General features: G+C 38.1%; 1 protein-coding gene across 1 annotated transcript in view; it reads right to left on the bottom strand.

Annotated features, from left to right (window-relative positions):
• Positions 1 to 23351, bottom strand: part of KCNH8 (potassium voltage-gated channel subfamily H member 8) — a 354464-nt gene that overhangs the window by 1074 nt on the left and 330039 nt on the right. Inside the window, exon 15 of the mRNA XM_042956973.1 lies at positions 21294 to 21370. Coding sequence (XP_042812907.1) covers positions 21294 to 21370 — 77 coding nt within the window. The remainder of the gene's footprint in view (positions 1 to 21293; positions 21371 to 23351) is intronic.

The raw sequence follows: 23351 nt of genomic DNA, 5'->3' as shown, positions 1-23351 counted from the left end.
GCCTCAGAAAACAGTATGGAGTGGTGGGGTTGTGTGTAAAGCACTCAATACACTATCTGTCCAGAGTAGATAGTAAATGATAGCGCTCACTTTTGTCACGTGTAGTTGAGATCCATGTTTACTGTAGGTTCAGGGACAAACTGGCCTTCAGCGATGATGAAGGTGGTAAGCAAGAACCTACACCAGATTTGCCAGAGACAGAGTTTGCAAAAAGAGGGGAAACCACAGAACGGGAGACAGAAATAAGAACGACCTACAAGGCGGGTAGGTACAGATCAACACTATGGGCAGCTTGGGGGCACGGGGGTCCATCAGTGAACGTGGAACCCTGTGGAATTATAACTCAGATTGTGTGGCATGTGTTTTATTCACTTTTCTAGGCAAGGCATTGAGCTTTTGTAAGATTTTCGAAGTAGACACAACTCTCAAACACTTAAGAACCACTGAAGAGTCTCCATGATTCATTTTACTCTTAAAACCAATAATAAAATTCGCTAGAGTTATTTGTTTTCTTACCAACCACATCACTTTTTTTAACCAAGGAAGCCCACCAGAAGATTGAATCTAGCTTTTTTTTGGGGGGGGGGCAGTTTACATTCTTCAAAGTGAAGTAAACCTGGATTTCAGAAAGCAGGATACAAACATGTATTTTCTAATCTTTGGTGAGCTCTGTAACACTAACATGATGTTGTAATACTTTGCCTTGATTGCTTTAAGACTATATTTTAGAAAGGATCTTCTATGACTTGATTTACTATCATGAATCCTAAAACTCCAATATAAGCAGCTGAACCTACTGACTAAATATCATCAGAAAACAAAACAAAACAAAGAGAAGTTCAACTTCAGTGATGCCAAATCCAAGATTGCTGTTTTGTGCCAACTGTTTTCAACATTTACATATACATTCCTAATTCATCCAGCAGCTTAATTCATTCCACTTCCTGCGAGTGCGTTCTGAAACTAATTCTCCCTGGCAGGCCCATCAGGAGGTAGTGCTGCTTGAATCAGGCATTTAAAAAAGGCCAGAAGGAGGTGTTTCCATGGTTCAGGCAACCAACTGGTAACACCTGCCTTGAAATTGCCAGGCCAAAAGTATTTCTGCCTTGCTGCTAGCATGGAACTCGAGGGACTCGATCGAATGCTTGTCCAGGCTTTTCAGCAGATCTGAAACTTCTGGTCATAAAAAGATACCTCTGAGCCTCCAATTTAAGGAGCAAAGCGGTGACCCTGAGAAGGGTGCTATGCATTTTGAAATCTTCACTGCAGGTTGTCTCATTTCATAACCTGCCAAGCCTCAATTTTAAAGTGCATGGATCACACTTAAATCTGGATCTGGATCTTGGCACATGCAGACATGGGTTCCATCTTGAATTGATTAGCTCTTCTATCAGAATTTCAGAAGAGAAGGCTGACACTAAATGAGATGTTTGAAGGGATATATTAGCCGTCCATTTCTGTGGATTGTCTAAGTTTCATTCCTGTATCAAACTGACCAGGAGTATACTAGTTCCCAGTAAAAATGCTTTCAATAGGCCTTTTATTAGGATTGAATAAAGACACAGTCTTTGAAGAACCACTTTGCATTTTTGGCACACCAACAATTATGCAATTCAATATATGTTTGTAAATTTATAATACAATATGATTTTGGGTACCCTTTTTCTCTACTGGATCTATAAACAGTGCTAAGATAGGCATTGATACATTATTAGTTCTCTACCTGTAAAATGAGGACACTGAGGTCCAGAGGTTAAATGACATTTTTAAGGTCCCTTATTTCATGAGGGACAGTCCTTGATCTAGAAATCAGGCCTTCTAAATTTGGTGCTCTTTCTGTTATAGCATATTATCACATGGAAAAGGAGATATTGCTTAGGAGGTGAGAGAGTTTGCTAATGTGGTCAGAATCTGTGAAGAGCCCAGGTGATACAAAAAGGCAGCTTCATGTGTAAAAGCTATCTGAAATGTCAATTCATCATCAAGTAAGTAATTGGCATCATCTCTAAGAAAGTCAGAGACTGATTAAGTACAGCAAAATCTCATATCAAATTATACAAATAAAACAACAAAAATGGTGTAAAGCAAGGGAAAATCTGGAGCCAGACAATGGTGCAACGGACAGATTTCTGGTTAACTATTTGTTCTAGATTTCAAAATAAATATTTTTCTATGGGCGAAATACCTTTCAGGGCCATATTCTTGACATCTGACTTTTACTGTGCATTTGCCACAACTTTAAGGTTATGAACTTTGAATGGGAATCCTGAGTCTTGACTGGCTCCAGGAATGTTAAAAAGCATTAACATTTCCAGAAAACAAAATTACCATATCAGCTTGAACTCAAAGGAGCAAGGAACCTAAGGCAATAGAACTTTCTTTAGCTCTGGAGGGTAATGATCAATTTATATTAGGGAAGATTTCTGTCAGTGTCACTGAGGAAACACCACTGCACCTTATTAAAGTTACATGAGGGAATTAATCCCTGTTGGGTAAGGGATCTCTCCCTTCACAAAGACAAAGGCAACTGTCACAAGGAGAGATGGCATCTCCTGGAGGTGGATACTCTGGTGACACTGAAGGTGACAACAGACTGTCACAGAAAGTGCAGTAAGATTCAAGGCATTTTTGTTTACAGTTTTCTGCTGGGTTTGCTAACTAAATTCATTCTAACACAGGGAAGACCTTATTTTCAATCAAATGTGGAAAGCAATGAATGCAGTGTCTCTACTGGTGAGGCTCAATGCTTTTTTATAGCATGGTAAAAAGATGTGCATTTGGGGGCACCTGGGTAGGTCAGTCAGTTAAGTGTCTGACTTCGGCTCAGATCATGATCGCACGGTTGGTGAGTTTGAGCCCCGCGTCAGGCTCTGTGCTGACAGCTCAGAGCCTGGAGCCTGCTTCGGATTCTGTGTGTCCCTCTCTGTCTGCCCCTCGCCCACTCACACTGTGTCTTTCTCTCTCAAAAATAAATACACATTAAAAACATTTTAAGAAGATGTGCATTTGCTAAAGAAAAGGTTGTTGGGGCTCCTTTGTGAACAAGGCTCCATCCATTTAAGGAGATATGTCTTCAGAATACAACTTAAAAGCAGAGTACTACAGAAATAGGTCAGTGAAAACAAACAAAAACCATCCAGATCAAATGCACCAAAGTTTTCCCACCTAACTCAATAACTACTTAAATTCTTTAAATGTCTTCTGTTACTCATGTTAGAGGAGACAACCCCCTTTTGAGTGGATACCACAAAGCCCTTCACAAGCCCCATCTCATTGGCCAGTGGCTCCACATCCTGAAGTCTCCCCCTTGCACACCATCGGACTGAACACAGGGAGCTTCTCAGCCCACGTCTCAGCGTGCACAGCGTGCTCTTCTCTCTGACCAGGGGCTCTTCAGTTCTGCCCCTTTCAGCCTGGTGAGTTTCTTCTCTCCCTTCAAACTTCTTCTAACCCCTCATTTTCTCTGCAGAGCTGGCTCCCGACAGCTCACTTAATCTCACAAAGCAGCTTGAGTATCATGTGGGACTGTCTGCCCTCCACTGACACTATAAATTCCTTGAGAGTAGATCGAAACTGTTACTTATCTCAGTATCTCCTGGACTCAGGGCAATGCCCAGAACACGCCGTGTACTCAGTACGTCTTGGATGTCTAAATGAATGCACGTCCTGCCATTTTGAAGGACTTGGCTTTCATATCACCTTCAATTTTTATTCTGTTGTATCTCATGATTTTACCAGAAATATCCTGGGAGAGAGCTGCCTACTACAAAATTGTACTGGGAAATCTGTAACTAACCCTTTGTCCCAAGTAAATATGTTTAAAGTAGGTATTATGACTTAAAGGTTTTATATATAAATTCCTTGGGTATTCCTTAATTTTTAAGAGCAGGTGGCATTTCCACTGTTTAGAATCTCTTTGATCTTGTGTTCCCTTCATAATTGTAGAAATGGGTCTCTTTTGGCCAAGACTTCTGCTAGACTTTATTTACCTTACTGCCTTGTCACTTGTCCCAGCATAAACTTGATTTCCATGGTAGCTTTAATTCCCTGGGGAAATTGTCCCTATGTACTGACTCCCATGTTTCATGATTATATGATGCCAAGTGACAAACTTAATAAAGTTATCCAGAGTCGTTTTATCAGTTGAAATTTGGTAAGCTTCTTTGCATCCCTGGTTGCTACCCTAGCCTATTTTAGATGTGGCCTTCTGATTATTTGTACTTATGCAGACGAAATAGATAAACCATAACCTAATACACATTATTCTCTTACTTGTGTATTCAGTTGCATTTCCTTTCTCCATTTTCCCCCCTTCCTTCCTCCCCATTCTCCTCATTCTTCTGTGAATAAAAACCCATCAGTCCAGGATGTAAAACTGTTAGCCAAACCAGCTCACCATCACCATCTGCAGAGCCAATTGTTCACATCCAAGATTTCTCCGTCCCTTCCAAAGTCCCAACTGCTAGAAAGAAGAAGTGTTGAAAACACCATCTGTGCTTCCAAGTGGTTCAGTCTGCTATCCAAAACTTTGGAGCATCTAAAGATTCTTCCCTCCTCTGTTGTCCCAGTAACATGTATTTAACCACCAAAATCATTAGGTGTTTAGCAGGTTTTTGGGCAGTGCATTTGGTCTTGTTGAGCAGTACCTTCTGTCATGAATAGAAATACCCATGTGACAACAGACTTTGTCAACTATCCCTGACAATCCACACACTGGTCTTTCTATACCTCTAAGAAGGGAATCATTAATCACCACAATTTTTCTACTTTTGCCAGATCCAGGTTTTCTCAGAACTTCTATTGGCTTGGAAACTGTCATTGTTGCCCACATTTCCAGAGTATCTGGTTTTCCCCTCTTATGTTTAATTTGCTCCACTGATGTGATGCTACTTCTCATCCTCCTCTCAATCATATTTCCACAAAGGCTTTGTTGTGAGGACTAAATAATAGAGTGAATGTTACAGTTTGGTCCCCATATAACTGATAATTTGTCAAGATCCCAATATCTGCATCTGATGATGCAACACAGCTTAGTTGAAAACTTCTTCATGATAGGGAATACTAACCCAGGACTGACACTTAGCCCAAAGAAAATAAAAGCCAGTTATCTATATAACTGCTCTTCAGCCTCAGCATGGCGAGAGAAACCACTCTGTTCATGCTTTTACATAATTAAGTTGGAAGAAACGGAATCTCCAAGTTTTAGCATTGCCTTGCATGGATCTTTGCAGTAACTAATAGTAACAGCAATAACTAGCAATAACTAGAGTCTTTGAAAAATATTGATTAAGATCCTATATTTCCAGTGTAAAGTTTGAGTAACTGCAGTCAAACGGGTTGAGAATTCTCTATAAAATACGTGTGAGTCAAAATACAACAATGTGCAGCTTCGTGCGGATCAGCATTGAATAAGGACCAATGCGGGGCTAGATGGGGGCAAGTATGACTAGTCTTTATTGTTTTTTTAATAATAGCTCCAGTCCCTGCATAAGTCCTGCCATTTAAAATCTTTGTTGATGCCTGAGTAATTTAATGAATATTAAGTTGCCTGGTTAATTTCTTAATATGAGTTTCTGGTATTTTCATTTGAACTTAAATAACGTTTTTAAAAAAATGTTTCTTATTTATTTTGAGAGAGTAGAGAGAGTGTGCATGAGCAGGGGAGGGGCAGAGAGAGAGAGGGAGAGAGAGAATCCCAAGCAGGCTCTGCGCTGTCCGTGCAGAGCTGACGTGGGGCTCGACCTCATGAAACCATGAGATCATGACCTGCGCTAAAATCAAGAGTCGGGATGCTCAACTGACTGAGCCACCCAGGTGCCCCTTAAATGACTTTCACCAACCCCCCCCCCCCGCCAAATAGCACTGCAAGACACAGAAGTAAGTATCACTGTAACTCTAGCAGGTAAGAATGTTTTATATGATCTCAGTGTCTCATGGATGCCCCCACCACTTTAAAATGGGAGATTTTTAAACCACTGTGTTATTACATAGTTGAAAAAATCCATCTGTGGTGCTGCTGACCTCTTGTCCCAGTAAGACTGCACACTGCCAATTTTTACGGTTAGATTGTGTGCCTTTTGGTGTATACACAGATAACGCTATTCTGGTGTGACTTTGGATTGTGCCTTTGGGAACAGCAGTGTGAGTTTCCTAATGAAGACGAGAATGTGTATTTGCCAATACCTTTTATTTTACATGGAAGATAGCTAACTTTTGTCTTCTATTATTCATGTTATTACATTTTTGACTCTTGGCTATTGGCAAGGTATGATTCATGGCCTCTGAGTATAACTGGAACTTCAACTGATAGAAAAAAATGTCATTTCCATTTTTGTGCATTCAGTGAACAGATGGGGAATGCATCTGTTGATATAATCTTCTTAGCTTGAAGAGTTCTTGACCCGTCACTAAATTTTTGCCAAACATGTACACATTTTCCTGCTAGACACAGTTTTCCTAAATTCCGGGTGCTAATTACACCAATCCTCTCCCCCTGCCACGAACACATATACATTTCTACAAACTCTGATTCAGGTAATTAAATGGTCTTTCATTTAATCTTTTGTTATGTTGTGTATTTACCATGGGATTTAGACAAGTTCAATCAAACTCCAGAAGCAGGCAAAACAAAAAGGACGATGGGCATAATTTCATCCTTGTGTCTTTTGCTTCATAAAGCATTCAAAAACAAGTGACAGTCTTTTTATCTGTCAGCTAAAATAATAATCATACTCGGCACTTGCATAAATTTCATCCGAATGAGGATCTCAATCCCATTACTAACAAAAGTTGTAAATCTTGTTCTACAGCTGGAGAGACTAGAATGTTGAGAGGTGACGTGGCTTATCTGAGGTCACACAGAAATAGTACCAAGGGGTTCACTTTTGCAGGTGCATCTGTTGCCTCTTAAATTATAATAAGAGAAGAATTACAAGCCTTGAAAGTGATTATGCCAGTGGTTTCATTGAATTTCTGCAAGCTCAGGCCTTCGGACACAACTTTATTACTTTAGCTGTATTATTGTAATCCATTATTTATCAACTCTTTGATTGCTTTTCTCATCTATTTCCCTGCTTTCTATGACGAAGTTTGATTAGTATCCAAATTGCTGTCTGGCTAAGGGATCCTCACTGCTATTAAAGAGCACCAAACAAAAGTCTGTCTCCTCTCAGAGTACCAACTGCATAGAACAGTGCTTATTAAGACTTAAAGTATATAGGAGTCACCTGGGGATCTTGACACCATGTATATTCAGATTCAGTACATGTGGGGTTCTGGGATTCTGCATTTCTAACAAGCCCCCAGTTGATGCTGCTGCTGCTGGTTTGTACTCCAAGAGGTCAGATCATGAGTTCTTATTATGGATTTAGTCCCTTTGGTTAACTTCAGATGTATTATAATTCTTGCAGTAAGAGCTGAGAATTTAGATGAAACAGCCTTTTCCAATTCCTCTGGCAAGTCTGTAATTGGCATTTATGATTTGTTTAGATCTTCTATAGTTTCTTCCATCAATATTTTGTACTTTTTAGTGTATAAGTCTTGTACTTACTTGGTTAAATTTATTCTTAGGTATTTTGTTCTTTTTGATGCTACTGTAAATGGGACTGTTTTCTTTTTCTTTTTTTTTCAATGTTTATTTATTTTTGAGACAGAGAGAGAGAGAGAGAGAGTGAGGGGCAGAGAGAGAGAGGCAGACACAGAATCTGAAGCGGCTCCAGGCTCCGAGCTGTCAGCACACAGCCTGACACGGGGCTCTAACTCATGAACCATGAGATCATGACCTGAGCTGATGTCGGATGCTTAACTGACTGAGCCACTCAGGTGCCCCGGGACTGTTTTCCTTAATTTCTCTTTTATTATCAGTGTATAGAAATACAACTGACTTTTGTATGTTGACTTTGTATCCTGCAACTTTACTGAAATCATTTATTGGTTCTAACAGTTTTTGGTGGAATCTTGAGGGGTTAGGGTCTTTGTGATTATCAAAGCTGTTGTCTCTGTTCTGGGTGGTTCCCAGTAGTTGAGGATGTGCCAAGATCTGTCAGCGTCCCAAAGTGGAGGATCATAGACAGCATGTAGGTGCAGGTGGATTAGAAGCTGAGCAGCTGGGAAAGTATACAGTCATTTCCCTTCCAGAGAGAAGCTAGAAGGGCATTTCTGCATGCTCCCTCTCTGCTGAACCTGGAAATAAAACCATAGATACGTTCTTACAACCATTTAAAAACTACTTTACTTGCTCCTATGGGACTTGTGAACTTAAGCTCGTTTGGCTTTCAGAGCTAGGTGTTTTGAGGGCCCTAGTTGGGGGCACTGCACAAGGTCCAAACTTTCCAATGCTAGGATTTAGGGGTTCCCTATTGATTGTATGGTAGTGGACCTGGGGTGGGGTTTATGGTTTTTGTGTCCCAGCCTTTCCTATCTGTTTCCACGTGGGGGTTTTCTCATTCACCTGATGTGTAGGAGTCATTCAGTTTGTTTTTATTATTTCTTATTTTTATATTTCTCCGAGGGAATTATTCTGTGTACATTCAGTGTGTCTGTAGGAGGAGGGAAATTCAGAAGCTTATTATGCTGTCACTTTGGTGCATTTGTTACTTATTTTATGTAACTTATTTTATGTTGTAATCCCATGTATTTCTTATTCTTACCAATATTATCCCATCTTTGGCCAGTGGAAGACTCTTCATATTGGCTCCTGGGCTCTTTTGACATCATCCTAGGAGTGTGTGATAACTTTCTTGCTGTCTTGTACACTAAGGTGTTCTGGACTGATGTGTATTTCATGCCTCCAGAAGTGGAAACAGCTATTTCTCCAAGAGACTGTATTTATCCAAGAGCTTCTTTTAATGGGAAATTTTATTTGAGGCCATAATCAAGGCATATTCACTGTTATTGGGCTGGTAATTGTTTATACTCCCTTTTTGTTGAAAGAGCTTGGAAATGTATGCATGTAGATGATGCTACCCAGGTTGATACTAATATTTCTAACTCTATTTCAGGACTATATTTGTATCTCCTTTACACTGTGAATTCTGGTTATTGAGGTATAGAAGATGACAGAATTAAGAGATCTCATAATTACTCATTTACTTTATCCCCCATTACATATTCAACAATTGCAATATATCAATACCAGTCCCACCATTACAAATTATGATTACTGAAAACAGTTAAAAAACTGGGGGAGACATATTCTATTCTAATTCTCTTCCCACTCCCCTTTCAATGGTTCATCCATATTTACGTTGTCAGAGCATACCTTTGACAACCTATACCTTCTCTTCTTTAACTTTCATTTAGACTTGGTACTAAATAAGCACATATTTGATGCTGATGAACTTGTCCAATGACAATGCCTTTCAAATCATCTTGGTTTTTCTGAATCTTGTTCTTGAGAGCATTCTTCTGGAAATATATATGGGAACAATATTCCTTGAGTTCTTTCATGTTAACAGTTTGGTACCTGATGGTTATTATTTTTTTTTAATGTTTATTTATTTTTGTGAGACAGAGAGAGACAGAGTGTGAGTGGTGGAGGGGCAGAGAGACCAGGAGACAGAATCTGAAGCAGGTTCCAGGCACTGAGCTATCAGCCCAAAGCCCAATGTGGGGCTTGAACTTATGAGCCATGAGATCATGACCTCAGCTGAAGTTGAACACTTAACTGACAGAGCCACCCAGGAGCCCCCCGTGATGGTCATTTTTGTTGGATATAAAATCCTTAGTTTACACTTTCTTTTCCTAAGAATCTTGTATATTTTGTATGTTACTTCATCTTGCATAAAATGTTGCTGTCTAAAAGTCTAATGACGGTCTAGATTTTTCCCTTGCTAGTCCTTTATAAAAAGATCTTTTTTGTCTAAATAACTAATGAATTTTTTGTCTTACTTTAAAGTCTAGTAATTTCACTAGGATGTGAAATTGGCAGTATGCAGTTTCAAAATTTTTTTTTGTAATTTTAGGGGAGTTTTATTGGATTATTGTTCTTAGTGTTTGTTTGGTTCCCTGAATTTGGCATTCTTATTCTGAGACTTACATTTTTTTGTTATGTTAGAGCTTCTTTGTTTATCTTAAATATTTGACACTTTTCTCCTAATCCTTTTTAGAAAAAATTCTCTTCATTTAGATAAGATGCTTTAAATTTTCCTCCCTTTTCACCACCAATTTGGCTTTGTTTATTTGTTCTTGTGTTGCTTCTAATTTAGGCAATTTCTACAATGATCTTTTTCTCACTTTTAATTTTTTAATGTTTATTTATTTATTTTAGGTGGGGGGGGGAGAAAGAGAGAACACAAGTGGGTGAAGGGGAGAGAGAGAGAGAGAGAGACAGAGACAGAGAATCCCAAGCTGGCTCTGTACTGTTAGTGCAGAGCCCAGCATGGGTCTTGAACTCATGAATGAGATCATCATCTGAGCTGAAATCAAGAGCTGGACACTTAAATGGCTTAAGTACCCTATTTCTAATTTTCTACCCTAATTTCTAATTTCTAATTTGTTCTTAAATGTTTTTCTCTAACTCTTGAATTCTATTATTTATGAAATAGGAAAAAAGAGCTTGAGAGGATATAAAATTTTAAATTTCTTTAAAGCACAACATATGAAACATGGAGACATGTTATTATTTACTAATATGGCTAACAGTTATTTGGATATCTGGTATTATATCAATATCTGTATGTTTAAAATTGCTGATGATTAAAAAATAAAAACAAAATATTCAATATGCACACTAGAACCTCACTTAAAAAATACATCTATATGCATTTAATTTCTTTAAAAATCCCCAAAATATTTTACCCTAAAAAGAACACTGATTTTTTCATTAATTGTTTCTCCTTTATCTCTGGTGGTTGTAAATTTCAATGACCAATTTTTAACTACTGCAAATCAGTGTCCAAAAAAAACATCAAAACGGTAGGTTCCTATCTGAATTAATGCAAGGGTTCTTCTTTTAACTCTCACAGCAATTGAGCACTGAACACCCCAGTGAGAAAGACCAATCCAGCAAGGTGTAGTATAAAGTACCATGGAACATGGTACCTAAAACTTGTTCAGAAGTCTAGAAAGGATTTTGTTTTAACCACTGGCAGACACCTTCCCCAAATTAAGCTTTTTCTGATAATGGGGTTTTAAACAAAATACGTTTCCCTAGCAAACGTTTTAATGAATGCTATTTGAATAGAAACTCCTTCATTTCCAAGTCGGAGGAGATTTATTTTAGAAAGTAGGCTTGCAGATTATCAACTGAAGTAAGCGTAAGTCTGTCATAACAGTATTTTGTTACCAGTTATCATATTTGATTTAAAAACACATTTAAAAAGTCAGTATATTACAAGTGGACTCCCCCCAGCCACCCCCTTTGTCTCTTCTTAACACTCTATCATTTTATTGGCTTTAAAATATACTTCTTTTCTTTTTTTCTTTTCTCTTGTCTTTATTTTCCTTACTTTTCTTTTCTTTCTTTTTCTGGATTTCAAAATGCTAACATGTGGAATAGTCATCAGTGGGAAACATATATGGGAAAACATATATTTTCCTCTTGAATAAACATATAGTACATTTTATTAGTCTTTTTTTGAAAGCCCTTTCTAAAATTATCATACCTTAAAATGAGCTGTGCATAATTAAATCAAGTATTGCACTTAAGTACATATGGGTAATTTAAGGGACCAAAGACTCAAGTCTTGATGTGAGTTTCTGATATTTCAGAAGGAAATCTTTTCATTGCAGACCAAGGATGGTCTTCTTTGAAAGCTAACCCAATAAAAGAAAACTACTGAACTGGGATTCAGGTCTTGTTTCTAGGCCTTTCTATATCTCTTGCTGCATATGTGATGATCTCTGGGCCTCAATTTATTCATCTGTGACAAGAACATGTAACATGACAGGATTTCTAATGTCTCTTCAAACTCAGAAGTGAAATTCCATTTTTCTCTTCAATGTTTTAATGCCTGATGGTTAAAATAGATATAATGCATAATCCAGCATTTTTTTATTCATTCTCACCATAAATGTATGTCTACTGTGTGCCAATCATAGCAAAGAAAAAGGCAAATAAAGACTCTTGTCCTCGTAGAACTGACATTCTCATGGGGGGGGGGTGATAAAGACAATGACAAATGTAGATAAATAAACCATGTAGTATAATTGAGTTTTGATGGGCTATGAGAGAAAACAAATTTGGAAGTAAATTTGGGGAGTGGGGCTTCTATTTTAAAAAGACTGGTCGGGGCGCCTGGGTGGCGCAGTCAGTTAAGCGTCCGACTTCAGCCAGGTCACGATCTCGCGGTCCGTGAGTTCGAGCCCCGCGTCAGGCTCTGGGCTGATGGCTCGGAGCCTGGAGCCTGTTTCCGATTCTGTGTCTCCCTCTCTCTCTGCCCCTCCCCCGTTCATGCTCTGTCTCTCTCTGTCCCCAAAATAAATAAAAAATGTTGAAAAAAAATTAAAAAAAAAAAAAAAAAAGACTGGTCAAGGAAGACTTCACTGAGAAATTGACATTTGCACATAGGCTTGCAAGAGGGAAGAGAGCTGTCCATGCAGATATCTTGGAGAAGAGCTTTCTGAACAGAGAGAACAAATTCAAGACCTTTAGGTGCTTTCATAAGCTAAAATATGTGGACAATGTCTGTTCTGGAAATGTCCTCTGTAGGACAGCTGGGGTCATTTGTGATTGCTTTAAGAAATTGGAACAGAGGAAAGGGAAGAGACAAAGGAAGTTAATCATGATGATTAAGGGTCTGTACTTCATGTCACATGAGTAAAGTTTCAAAGAAGAGAGAACATTTATAGAAGAGAAAAACATGCCACAGAATGGGGAGGAAGAAAGATAGTAGCTACCTCCAAAATTTAAAGTATTTTCATTGAAAAAACATTTACGTAGCTTTTTCTATTCAACTCAAGAGGGACAGAAGTAAGAAAAATTAATAAAAGTCTTTACAGAGAGTTATATGAGCTAAATATAGAGAATAGGTTTCTAAGAGCTAAAGTAATTGAGAAATGAGGTTGGTGGTCATCAGAAGCATTTGGAGAATTAAAAAAAAATACAGATACCCAGTGACAACTCTAGAGGTTCTGAGATTTAGTTGGTCTATGCTTGGCCAAAGGAATAGTTATTTTAAAAGTAGTCATTATTTTATATATTAATTATTAAAAATATCTATAATCCTGTAAAAAAACATTCCTTGAGAATCTGAAAGCACAAGTAGGTTTGGGAACCAATTTCTTTGAGGCATAGTGAGTTCTTACTACAGACAATACTCAGGCAAAATAACTTCTTGCCAATAATCTCAGAAAGAAAATTCTCATATAGGGTGAAAAGCCAGAATAGGTGGCCTCTGAGATATCTCCCAAATTTCAGATTTTATGATTCTACCACAATATGAAAATACAATAATATCAAAGCTGAGGTTGCTTAAATATTTGTTTCAGAATAATTCTTCTACTCATTATTTATAAAAAATTGATTATTTCAAAATCTATCCTATCACATAGTCATATAAGCATAAAAAGGAAATGTGACTAATTTAGTACTGATTTATAATATTGTGTTTATTTATAATTGTGCACAAGTAAATGGGAAGTGTCAGTGTCCATTTCTCTAGGTGCTTAATTGTTCTCCAATAAAAAGACTTAATAAAAAACCCAAACCTTCACAAGTTCATATATGCTTATTTCCAAGTCCTTATTTGAGATACAGGATATTCTCTGTTGCACTTCAGTAAAGTCTCAGTATTTTAACAATAACAAAAATAGTGACAATTTTGAGGCAATTCACAGAATTCTTTGAAGACATAATCCAAGTTCTCAAGAGCCTTGGGGAAGGAAGAAATGTACATATGAAAATAACGTAAATGTACATAAAAAGTAAATACTGAATGGCAAGTTTAGAAAGCAGGTGTTAAAGCTTAAAGAAGGGACTTTAGAATTGGGATTCATCGTAGAAGAATCAAAAAAATTCATAGGGTATTGGAGGCAAAATCATACCTCTTTTGAAAGATGTATGAGGTTCTCCTTTTTAAACAGGGAAATTCATGGGAGCGCCCGGGTGGCTCAGTCAGTTGGGCGTCTGACTTCGACTTAGGTCATGATCCACAGTTCGTGGGTTTGAGCCCCGCATCGGGCTCTGTGCTGACAGCTCAGTGCCTGGAGCCTGCTTTGGATTCTGTGTCTCCCTCTCTCTCTGCCCCTCCCCGGCTCACACTCTCTTTCTCTCTTTCAAAAATAAATAAACATTAAAATTTTTTTTTTAAAAAGGGGGAAATCCATGTATTGAGGGAGGATAGGAAAGAAAATTTCCCTGTAATCACTTTCGACTATAAGATTCTATTTAAAAAATTTGAATATTATTTGTAGCTGTTGGATTGGATCAATTATTGAACTTAATTTTCCTATTGATGAATGGAAAATGGCAGGGGGGCATATTCTTTTAAAAACATATCAACTTACAAATTATTTAGCAAGTATGGGAGGGGAATACCCATATCCATCTTTTTAAAAAATAACCAGTTATTCTGAAACTATTGGTTAGTAGTAAGTAAATAACTAGTTACTACTAACTGGTTAATTACTAGTAATAAGCAATCAATAACTAATTGTTTACATTTCATTTGATTTTTTCTGTACTTGCTTGAATACATAGTAACTCATTTTACTGAATATTTCCCATTTGTATTTTTAGAATAGATTCACTTTCCAACCAGTTTTGCTCCTTGGAGGCTGACTTGTATGAACCCCATCAACAGGCTCATTGGTTCTTTGGTTTCTGGTTGGGTTTGGCCATTGTAGAACATTAGCAGATCAGAGGGGGGTAGGAGAGGGAGGTTGGGGTATGTGTTCCTCCGGCTGCTTCCCTGCAGGGTTGAGGTGGGTAGAAGATCCCAATAAAGATCACAGCTCCTTTCAGGTGGCTTTTCACCCACCTTCCTCTGACTCAAGATTCTATAACCAGTCTCTACTCTGGGCCCTTTAGACCTAGGTGTTGTACTGACCTTCTGTCATTATCCCCACGGTGGGAGGGACTGTTCTATCCTTTGTGTTTTCTCTATACTCAACTAACTTCTTTGTAAGTACTCCTTTTATTCAACCCTGCTCAAATTGCCCATTTGAAATATGGCATTGGTCTCCCTTGGGCCCTTACCAATATGTCCATTTAGTCTCCCTATTCAAAATTAGAAGAGGTCTATATGTAAGTGATCACAGGCCTGGAGGACTGAAACAGCTAATATCCAAAACTACATGAATGTGAAATTCACACTTCACAGGAAAAGCTTTTGAGCGGTTTACATATATTTTTTTCTTTTGGTAGGTCCTCATTATTCTTTAGAGTATTTATTTATTTATTTATTTATGATCAGTAAATCTCTCACGAGAGATACAAATCTATCTATGCATACAGGCCTGAGAACTGAAAATAAACAAGTGTCCTGTAAATCATTAAATAGTTGGGTATATTCCAGTTTAGAAAGCTGTGTCCATGAAATGAATCATTATTGTCAATAATACTTATGTTTTAAAATGAGAAATGCAGAATGGCTTTGCCAGCAGTTAAATGGATTTTGTTTTTCTACGTCAACAAGTGAATGTATAGCTTTTTTTAAATTTTGCTTTTGAGAATTGATGGTCAAGAGTTAAATAGGATCATGATGAGGAAGAAAAGAGATTGTATAGTAGGATCTTGGAATGGTCTTGCAATTCTGTCAGTGTGTTTCAGTTGAACCAATTTTCAATGAAAAGATATGATAACAGTAATTCAGAGGATTAAGGAATACCCTTTACCATAGGGTATTACTCATGTAGGTTTCCTTGTGTGAATTATTAATAGAACTCTAAATCTTCATAGCCATTTAGAAAAGTAGCAAAGCAACTCTTAAGAACAACTTCCATTATTGTTGTTTTATTTGTTTGACTGAAGCAGACTTTACTGATCTCATGATACAAATTTGTAAATGTCACCTGAAAATCACAAAGAACAAAAGAAAAAATACATAAAATGGATATCACCAAAATTAATACTTTTGTGCTTCAAAGACTAGCATGTAGGGAATGAAAAGGCAACTTAAGTAATGGGAGAAGAAAACTGAAAATCATAACTTGTATCTAGAACATATAAAGAATTCTTACAACTCAGGAATAAAGAAACAGCCCAGTTTTAAAGTGGGTAAAGGATCTGGACAGATGATTTTCCAAAGAATGAACACATGGAAAGATCCTCAATATTAATAGCTATCCAGGAAATTCAAACGAAAACTACAATGAAATACCGCTTCACACACACTAGTATGGTTAGAATAACAAAGTCTTATAATAACAAATAAAAAATTGTTGGCAAGGAAATAGGAGCCTGGAACCTTCATATGCTGCTGAATGTAAAGTGCTGCTGCTGCTTTGGGAAACAGTCTGGCAGTTTCTCAGATGTTTTAAACACAGAGTTACCATACGATCCAGCAATTCCACTTAATTACCCGAGAGAAATTAAAACATGTCCGCGCAAAAACTTGTGTGAATGTTTTATGAATGTTCACAGCGACATTATTCATATTAGCTGAAAAGTGGTAACAACACAAATGCCCATCAGCTGGTGAATGAATAAGCAAAAAGTGGTATATCCACACAATGGAATATTACGTGGGTGTAAAGAGAAATGAGGTATTGGTATGGCCACAACATGGGTGAGCCTTGAAAACCTTATACTAAATGAAAAAAGCTGGTCACAGAGGGTCATAATGTAAGATTCCACTTATAGGGAATGTTCAGAACAGGCAAATATATGGGCAGAGAATGTAGGTTAGTAGGGCTGAGGGTAGGGGAACTTCAGGCATCACGGGTGATGGCTATAGGGTATAGGGCTTCTTTGTGGGGTAATGGTTTACAATGGTTGAAAACTGAGTATGGTAACGAATGCACAACTCTGTGAACATACTGAAAGCCTTCAGATTATACACTTTAAATGGATGAATTATATGATATGTTAATTATATCTCAATGAAGTTGTTTATTTTTTAAACAAAATAAAATTCTAAAAGTGTCAATCAGAGAATTCCAGTCAAAATGCCCTTTGTTGGGCAAGGATGATTTCACAAGCCACCTGCATTTTTTCATTTTGAAAATGAAGATTTGGCTATGCTTATCCTTCCTGTAAGCTTCCATTCTGCCTAGCTTTATAATCATTTTGCTATTTATGTTTAGTGTAATATCAGGTAATGATTAAACATTGGTAAACTGGCATACTTAACGTCTCTTAGCCCTTAAATCTTGAAGTCTCATAGAACAAGTGTTCTTTACATTAATACACTGACACTATTACATCAAACTATTTAGCTAAAATAAGATACACTGAAATATAAACAATATGCCCTTTCATTTTTCTATTTTAATTTTCTATTCTTTTCTTTTTTTAATGTTTATTTTGAGAGAGAGAGGGAGAGCGAGCATGAGTGGGGGGAGGGGCAGAGAGCAAGAGGAGAAAGAGAATCCCAAGCAGGCTCCTTGCTGTCAGCACAGAGCCCAAAGTGGGACTCAATCTCACTAACTTTGAGATCATGACCTGAGCCAAAATCAAGAGTTGGCCACTTAACCGACCGAGACACCCAGGTGCCCCTATATTCGGTATTTTCATAGCAAGAGAAAAGTCTCAGGTAAAAAATAGTCACTTTCATGATCAAATGTTTCCCTTAAGTCCATTCATTTTCATTTTCTTCCGTAAACATGGACTAATTAGTCTGCACTGGGCAGGGGAGAGTAGGGGGGCGGGGGGGTGTGCTAACTTGAGAGTTACCTTTTGTTGGATAGAAGTACAACCTTATATAAGGAGCGAATGAGTATTTGACCCCTTATTAACAGAAGACATCATGCTGAATGGTTTACATATGGTATTAGGTCCTCACAACAATCCTATATTGCAGATTTCATCATTAGCATTTAATAGAGAAAAAATCTGAACTTAGGGAAGGTGAACGCTTTGCTGAAGTCAGAGAGTTAATTTTATGAATAGGGAGAAGAAAGTTTTCTTTCTCTAAAGCTCATTCTCTTTCTCTACTAGTGTGTTTTATGTCTTATGCCTGCTGTGGCAGAGCACGTAGGTTCCCTTGGTAGGCTTTGCCGCAATGTCTTTCTGGGTCAGGCAGATTTCAGAAATGAGAAAACATTCTAACCCTTACCTACAAACCTTTTCAAAAATGGAGCATTTGACTTACACAGCCCATGTCCCCCACAGTGACATTTTGTTGTTATTTTTAAACAATTTCCTTAGAATCGCACTATTTCTTTGTCCGCGGTAGAGCAATGACAATGTTTTCAAAAGCGTTCTAATATTAGCAGCTGCCCTACATCTTTTAAACCCGTCACTGTTCTGTGAATGTAGGTTATTACCAACATCATTTCCTTTCTGATTTTTGTTCTGTATTTAGCCAGCTGATTATGAAATCTACACATCAATGAACAATGTCTTTATATCTTAAATGTCTGGGCAAATATCAGAATGGGGTTGTTGCTGTGTTCTCAAACTTTACATAATGCTCGACATGCCTCGCATATATTGGGGATTGCCCTTTTTATTAAAGAGTTATTATTATGCAGTGCATCCCATGTTCATTATCAATTCTTCTCTTGTTTACTCAGAACAAGGAAAAGAATAAATGAAGAATAAAGCAATCAAATGATCACATGGGTGAGTGGCAGGATACAGGGGAAGTGGAAAAATTAGGCTTGGATTTTATTTTATTTTATTTTATTTTTTTAATTTTTTTTTAACGTTTATTTATTTTTGAGACAGAGAGAGACAGAGCATGAACGGGGGAGGGTCAGAGAGAGGGAGACACAGAATCTGAAACAGGCTCCAGGTTCCGAGCTGTCAGCACAGAGCCCGACGCGGTGCTGGAACTCACGGACCGCGAGATCATGACCTGAGCCGAAGTCAGCCGCCCAACCTACTGAGCCACCCAGGCGCCCCTAGGCTTGGATTTTAAAAGACAGATTTTTTTTTCGCTACATAAACGACATTATAGGAGATAGGAGGAAAAAAACAAGTAGGTCGGAAGAAAAATAATTTTACACTTTGAAGCCAATTTGTATTTTCATTCTGCCTGTCTTAGTGGGTTTTAACGCACTACCCAAAGAGTCAAGACTATAAATTAAATTCTGTGCAAAGGATAAGATTTTTCTAACTTAAGCTTCAGCCATGAAGAAATCAGATATTTTCCTATAAGAAAAAACTAATTCCTTAGGGAAGGATAATTGGACCATTGATATTTTACCTTGCCCTTTTTATTTCAATATATGGCAAGATAAAAAGATTTATATCATCTCACTAGAAAAGCAATCATAAATACCGAATCACATTGGGGTAATATTTTGTTTTCCAAGTGGTTATCTGTTTTAACGTATCTACCACTAGTTCGCATGGTCAAAGGAAAATCGTAGAGGGTGTGGATTTACAGCTGTGATTTAGGAAACTATGTACATTCCAAAAGGTGAAGATATAAACACATTTTTCCCCAGAATAATTACTGACTCTAGTATTTGAGCTAAGACATTGGTCAGTCAGTTCTTAAAACCATTAAATGATCTCACATATGAGGGAAAAGAATCCAAACAGTTAATATTAATTGGTGCTTTTAGCCAAGAAAAATATTTGAAAAGAAATTGTTCAATAAAAAGTTTTCCAACAGGGTATTTAGGTTTGTTTTGTTGTATTTAACAAGATGTTATTTACGAGACCCAGTGTATGGCCAAGTCTTTGTGATTTAAGGAGTTTCAATCTGATTAGTTTTTCATTCCTATATTGTTAGTCTGCCCTTTGTCTCTCTTACGTCTCATTAGCAACAATCTTACTCCCAGAGAAAGTGGGCGCAGAAGGAGAGACAGCAGTAAATCATAAATCTTCACTAAGCTGAAGATACACAGGTTTAAGAGAAACCTCTGGGCTTTATGACAAACTACCCAGTTTTCCATTGTTGCAGATAATTGGAAACTGATACGATAACATGATTTCATTTTCCACAAATCTTCCCAGTGTCAATAACTATTATATTTTTCGCTACGATCTCCTCAGGTAATCTTAGTCCTAGAAAGGGATTCTATTACACTGTGCACACTGTCTGTGCCTGTCCATGTGCCCTCACCCTAGGTGTACCCGGAAGGTCCAGGTCTTCCTGCGTATTTTTGTCTGAAGAACCTTTCTAGTCTCCTCTGCAGCGAGGCCTGCATGAAGAGCAAGGGAGTCAATCTCTCAGGAACCACCCCCAATTCCATTTTTCCTTGCCTTATGGTGGAACAGTTTTGAATTGTCCTACATACTCTCTCAGTGGTCCCCAGCAGGATTGAGCCCCAGTTGCCCACAGAGTTAATTATCTTATTAACACGCCTTTCTTTCTGTGCTTTCCTTTCTCTTCTGCCTTACCTCTCTATCCTTTATGTTGCTTCCTGGGCCACCTCCCAAATAAACTATTTGCCTCCAAATTGTCTCAAATGTTTTTATTCGAGACAAAATTATTAAAATTTTTCGGAAGGGCACCAAAGTTAGGATAGTGATTCAGATATTACCTTCTCTATATGAGATGGCCAGAAAAGGCAAAAAGTAGGTAACCTCTAGTAAGACGAGAGGTCTTACTGCAGGGATGCAGGTAAAAGCATTCTAAAACTGATACGGTGATGGTAGAACTGTTCAATAAGGTTACTAAAATCATTGAATTGTACACTTGGAATGAGTGAGTTTTATGATATGCAAAATATATTTTAATAAAGTTCCTAAAAATTACCTTATGTTACATGAATAGATGGCAAGGTCCAGAGAGGTAAAGTGCTCAAAGTTACACAGCAAATATATGTCAGGGAAAAGAAGCGCATTTCAGGCCATTTGATTATTCTGAGAAATAGCATTCATCTTTGGATTAATCACCTTGCTTTAACTCATTAAAAATTAAAGTACATGAAAAAAGTGAAAAAGCACCAGTTATACCAAGTATCAATACATTTATGATGCTAATTAGTATAATTATCATTTAGTTAGTGCTCACTTTATGCTAAATGATTTGCCTGCACTATCTCAATTTCACAATGGGCCATAAGGTAGGCATAATCATTACCCTCTACTTACACGTGGGGAAATAGAGCATGAGAGAAAGTAAGGAACTTGTCAATGGTCACATAACTCACATGAGGCTTAGTGGGAATTCATCCATGGTGGTCTGACATCAGAGCATATGCCTGTAATTACTACATTATACTGCTTTTGCTGGTAACTAGGATTTATAGCTCTTACCACTCCAGCATGACCAAAGGAAGAGAAAGCTCCATACCTCACTGTTGAGTTTATTTATTTGCTGCTTGGTCTCCTCTGCTTTGATGAAGAGAACAGCAGCTCCAATCTCTGAGTCTGAAAAGTGTAACACACACAGAATGGGTCCTTTAGTAATAAACTTCATATGTGAGGATTGAGGCAGTTGAAATAGGTAAGGAAACCTAAGCTACTGCCTTTAACTCTTCCTGATGCCTGTGCACTGTAGGTTCTGTCTCCCTGGGATTGAACATGCTTCTAGTAATCCTCTGGATCCTGTCTGATACACACCTTGAAACTGGGCACGTATCATGGTGGGGACCATGACCTCACTGATGGGATGTGTCCATGGCAAATCACCACCATGTTCCAAGATGACACATTTCCTCTTTTTTTTTTAAGTTTTTTTTTTAATGTTTATTTATTCTTGAGAGAGAGAGAGACAGAGAGACAGAGAATGAGCAGGAGAGGGGCAGAGAGAAAGGGAGACACAGAATTGAAAGCAGCCTCCAGCTCTGAGCTGTCAGCACAGAGCCCGACACGGGGCTCGAACTCACAAGCCATGAGATCATGACCTGAGCTGAAGTCGGACGCTCAACCGACTGAGCCACACAGGTGCCTGACATTTCCTCTTTTTTGACCATTCTCTAAAAATATATCAGAGCCAATGACTAAACCATAGAAAAGGGATGTTCTGTTCCTCCTCCTCTTTTTCTCCCCTAAATATTGATTCCTGTGTCCATTAGAGCCTCCCCACCCCTACCCCGCCGCCACCCAACTTCTATTTCAGGTGCTAAACTCTACTGCAGATTTCCTATCTCCTCCTGAATTGCTCTAAAAGATAATTTCTCCCATTTTCTGGTTCTCTTATCTCCACTTTTTTTTTTTAAACCTTGCTCTTCCAAATACATTTATTTCTGTCAGGGACAAAAGTACAGATAAATCGTTGCTAGCTGGAGTAGAAAGGATATATATATATATATATATATATATATATATATATATAGTTTTCATTTTGCAAAGAATTTTGCAAAGTTAATCTATTAATTCAATGAATGATTAGAGAACATATATGGTAGGCTAAGCCTCCTTTAGAGGAGAGAACAATGAATAAAGAAAATATAATTGACCCTCATGGAGTTTAGAATCTAGCAGGGAAAAGAGACATTTAAAAGGCAATTAGGTAATAGGTTTGAATTTCACATTAAGGGTAATAGGAAGCCCTGTCAGTGTTTTACGCATAGGATCAGAGTTATAGAATAAATTTGTATTTTTAAAAATGTTTACTCTGAATGGAGAGCAGTGTGAGACCAGGGAAGAGACTCTGGTAGCAAAGCAGGCAAGAGATGGATGTGGCAAGGAAAAATATGGTGGCAGTAAGGATACAAAATCTTAGAATCGAGGGATATTTATGAGATAGAGCTAAGAAAATCTGTTGCTTGAGGGCATGAGTATCGGGCTACATACTGGGAAGAGGAGAAGAGAAGGCTAAGGAGATGGTGGGAGCAGAAATAGGTGGATAGACATGGTGAGGTTCTGTGCATCATCTCCAGGTCTAGGTGAGTCAATAAGGAAAACTTCCGGTTGGGACCTGCCATCAACTTTTGCAGCAAATACATCAGTGTGGCTATATGCTTTCTGTGCCTCTTTCCCCAGAGTAATATCAGCACATGTAAGTCAAGTGAATGAACGAATCAGGATTGTTGACTGACATCTGCACTCCTTCTTTCCCCGTCTTCCATTCCCCCTGCACACCTCCCCTCCCCCACCCACAGCAAGGAGGCTTGCAAGGACCCTTCCGTTTCCCTAGACGATAATGAGGGCCAGGAAGGACTGCTGAGATGGAATACTGCAATTCCACCAAAAGGAGACCTACACACACACCCAGGACCGTACATTCAAAAGTCTTTACTGGGCTTGGCTTTGTTCATGGAGGGATTCACTAATTAGTAATGGATCCTGACACAAGGATCTCAGAGCTGAGTGGGAAGGGGAGGACAGAGCTGGCAGGGACTGCTGGCCTTTCATCTTACAGTTTTCTGGTAATTGTTTTGGCTAGCCTATGCTTGTTCATTATTCT

Source organism: Panthera tigris, chromosome C2, assembly GCF_018350195.1.
Source record: "Panthera tigris isolate Pti1 chromosome C2, P.tigris_Pti1_mat1.1, whole genome shotgun sequence".
Lineage (NCBI taxonomy): Eukaryota > Metazoa > Chordata > Mammalia > Carnivora > Felidae > Panthera > Panthera tigris.
The sequence above is the reverse complement of the archived record's forward strand: the minus strand, read 5'-3'. Positions and strand labels throughout refer to the sequence as shown.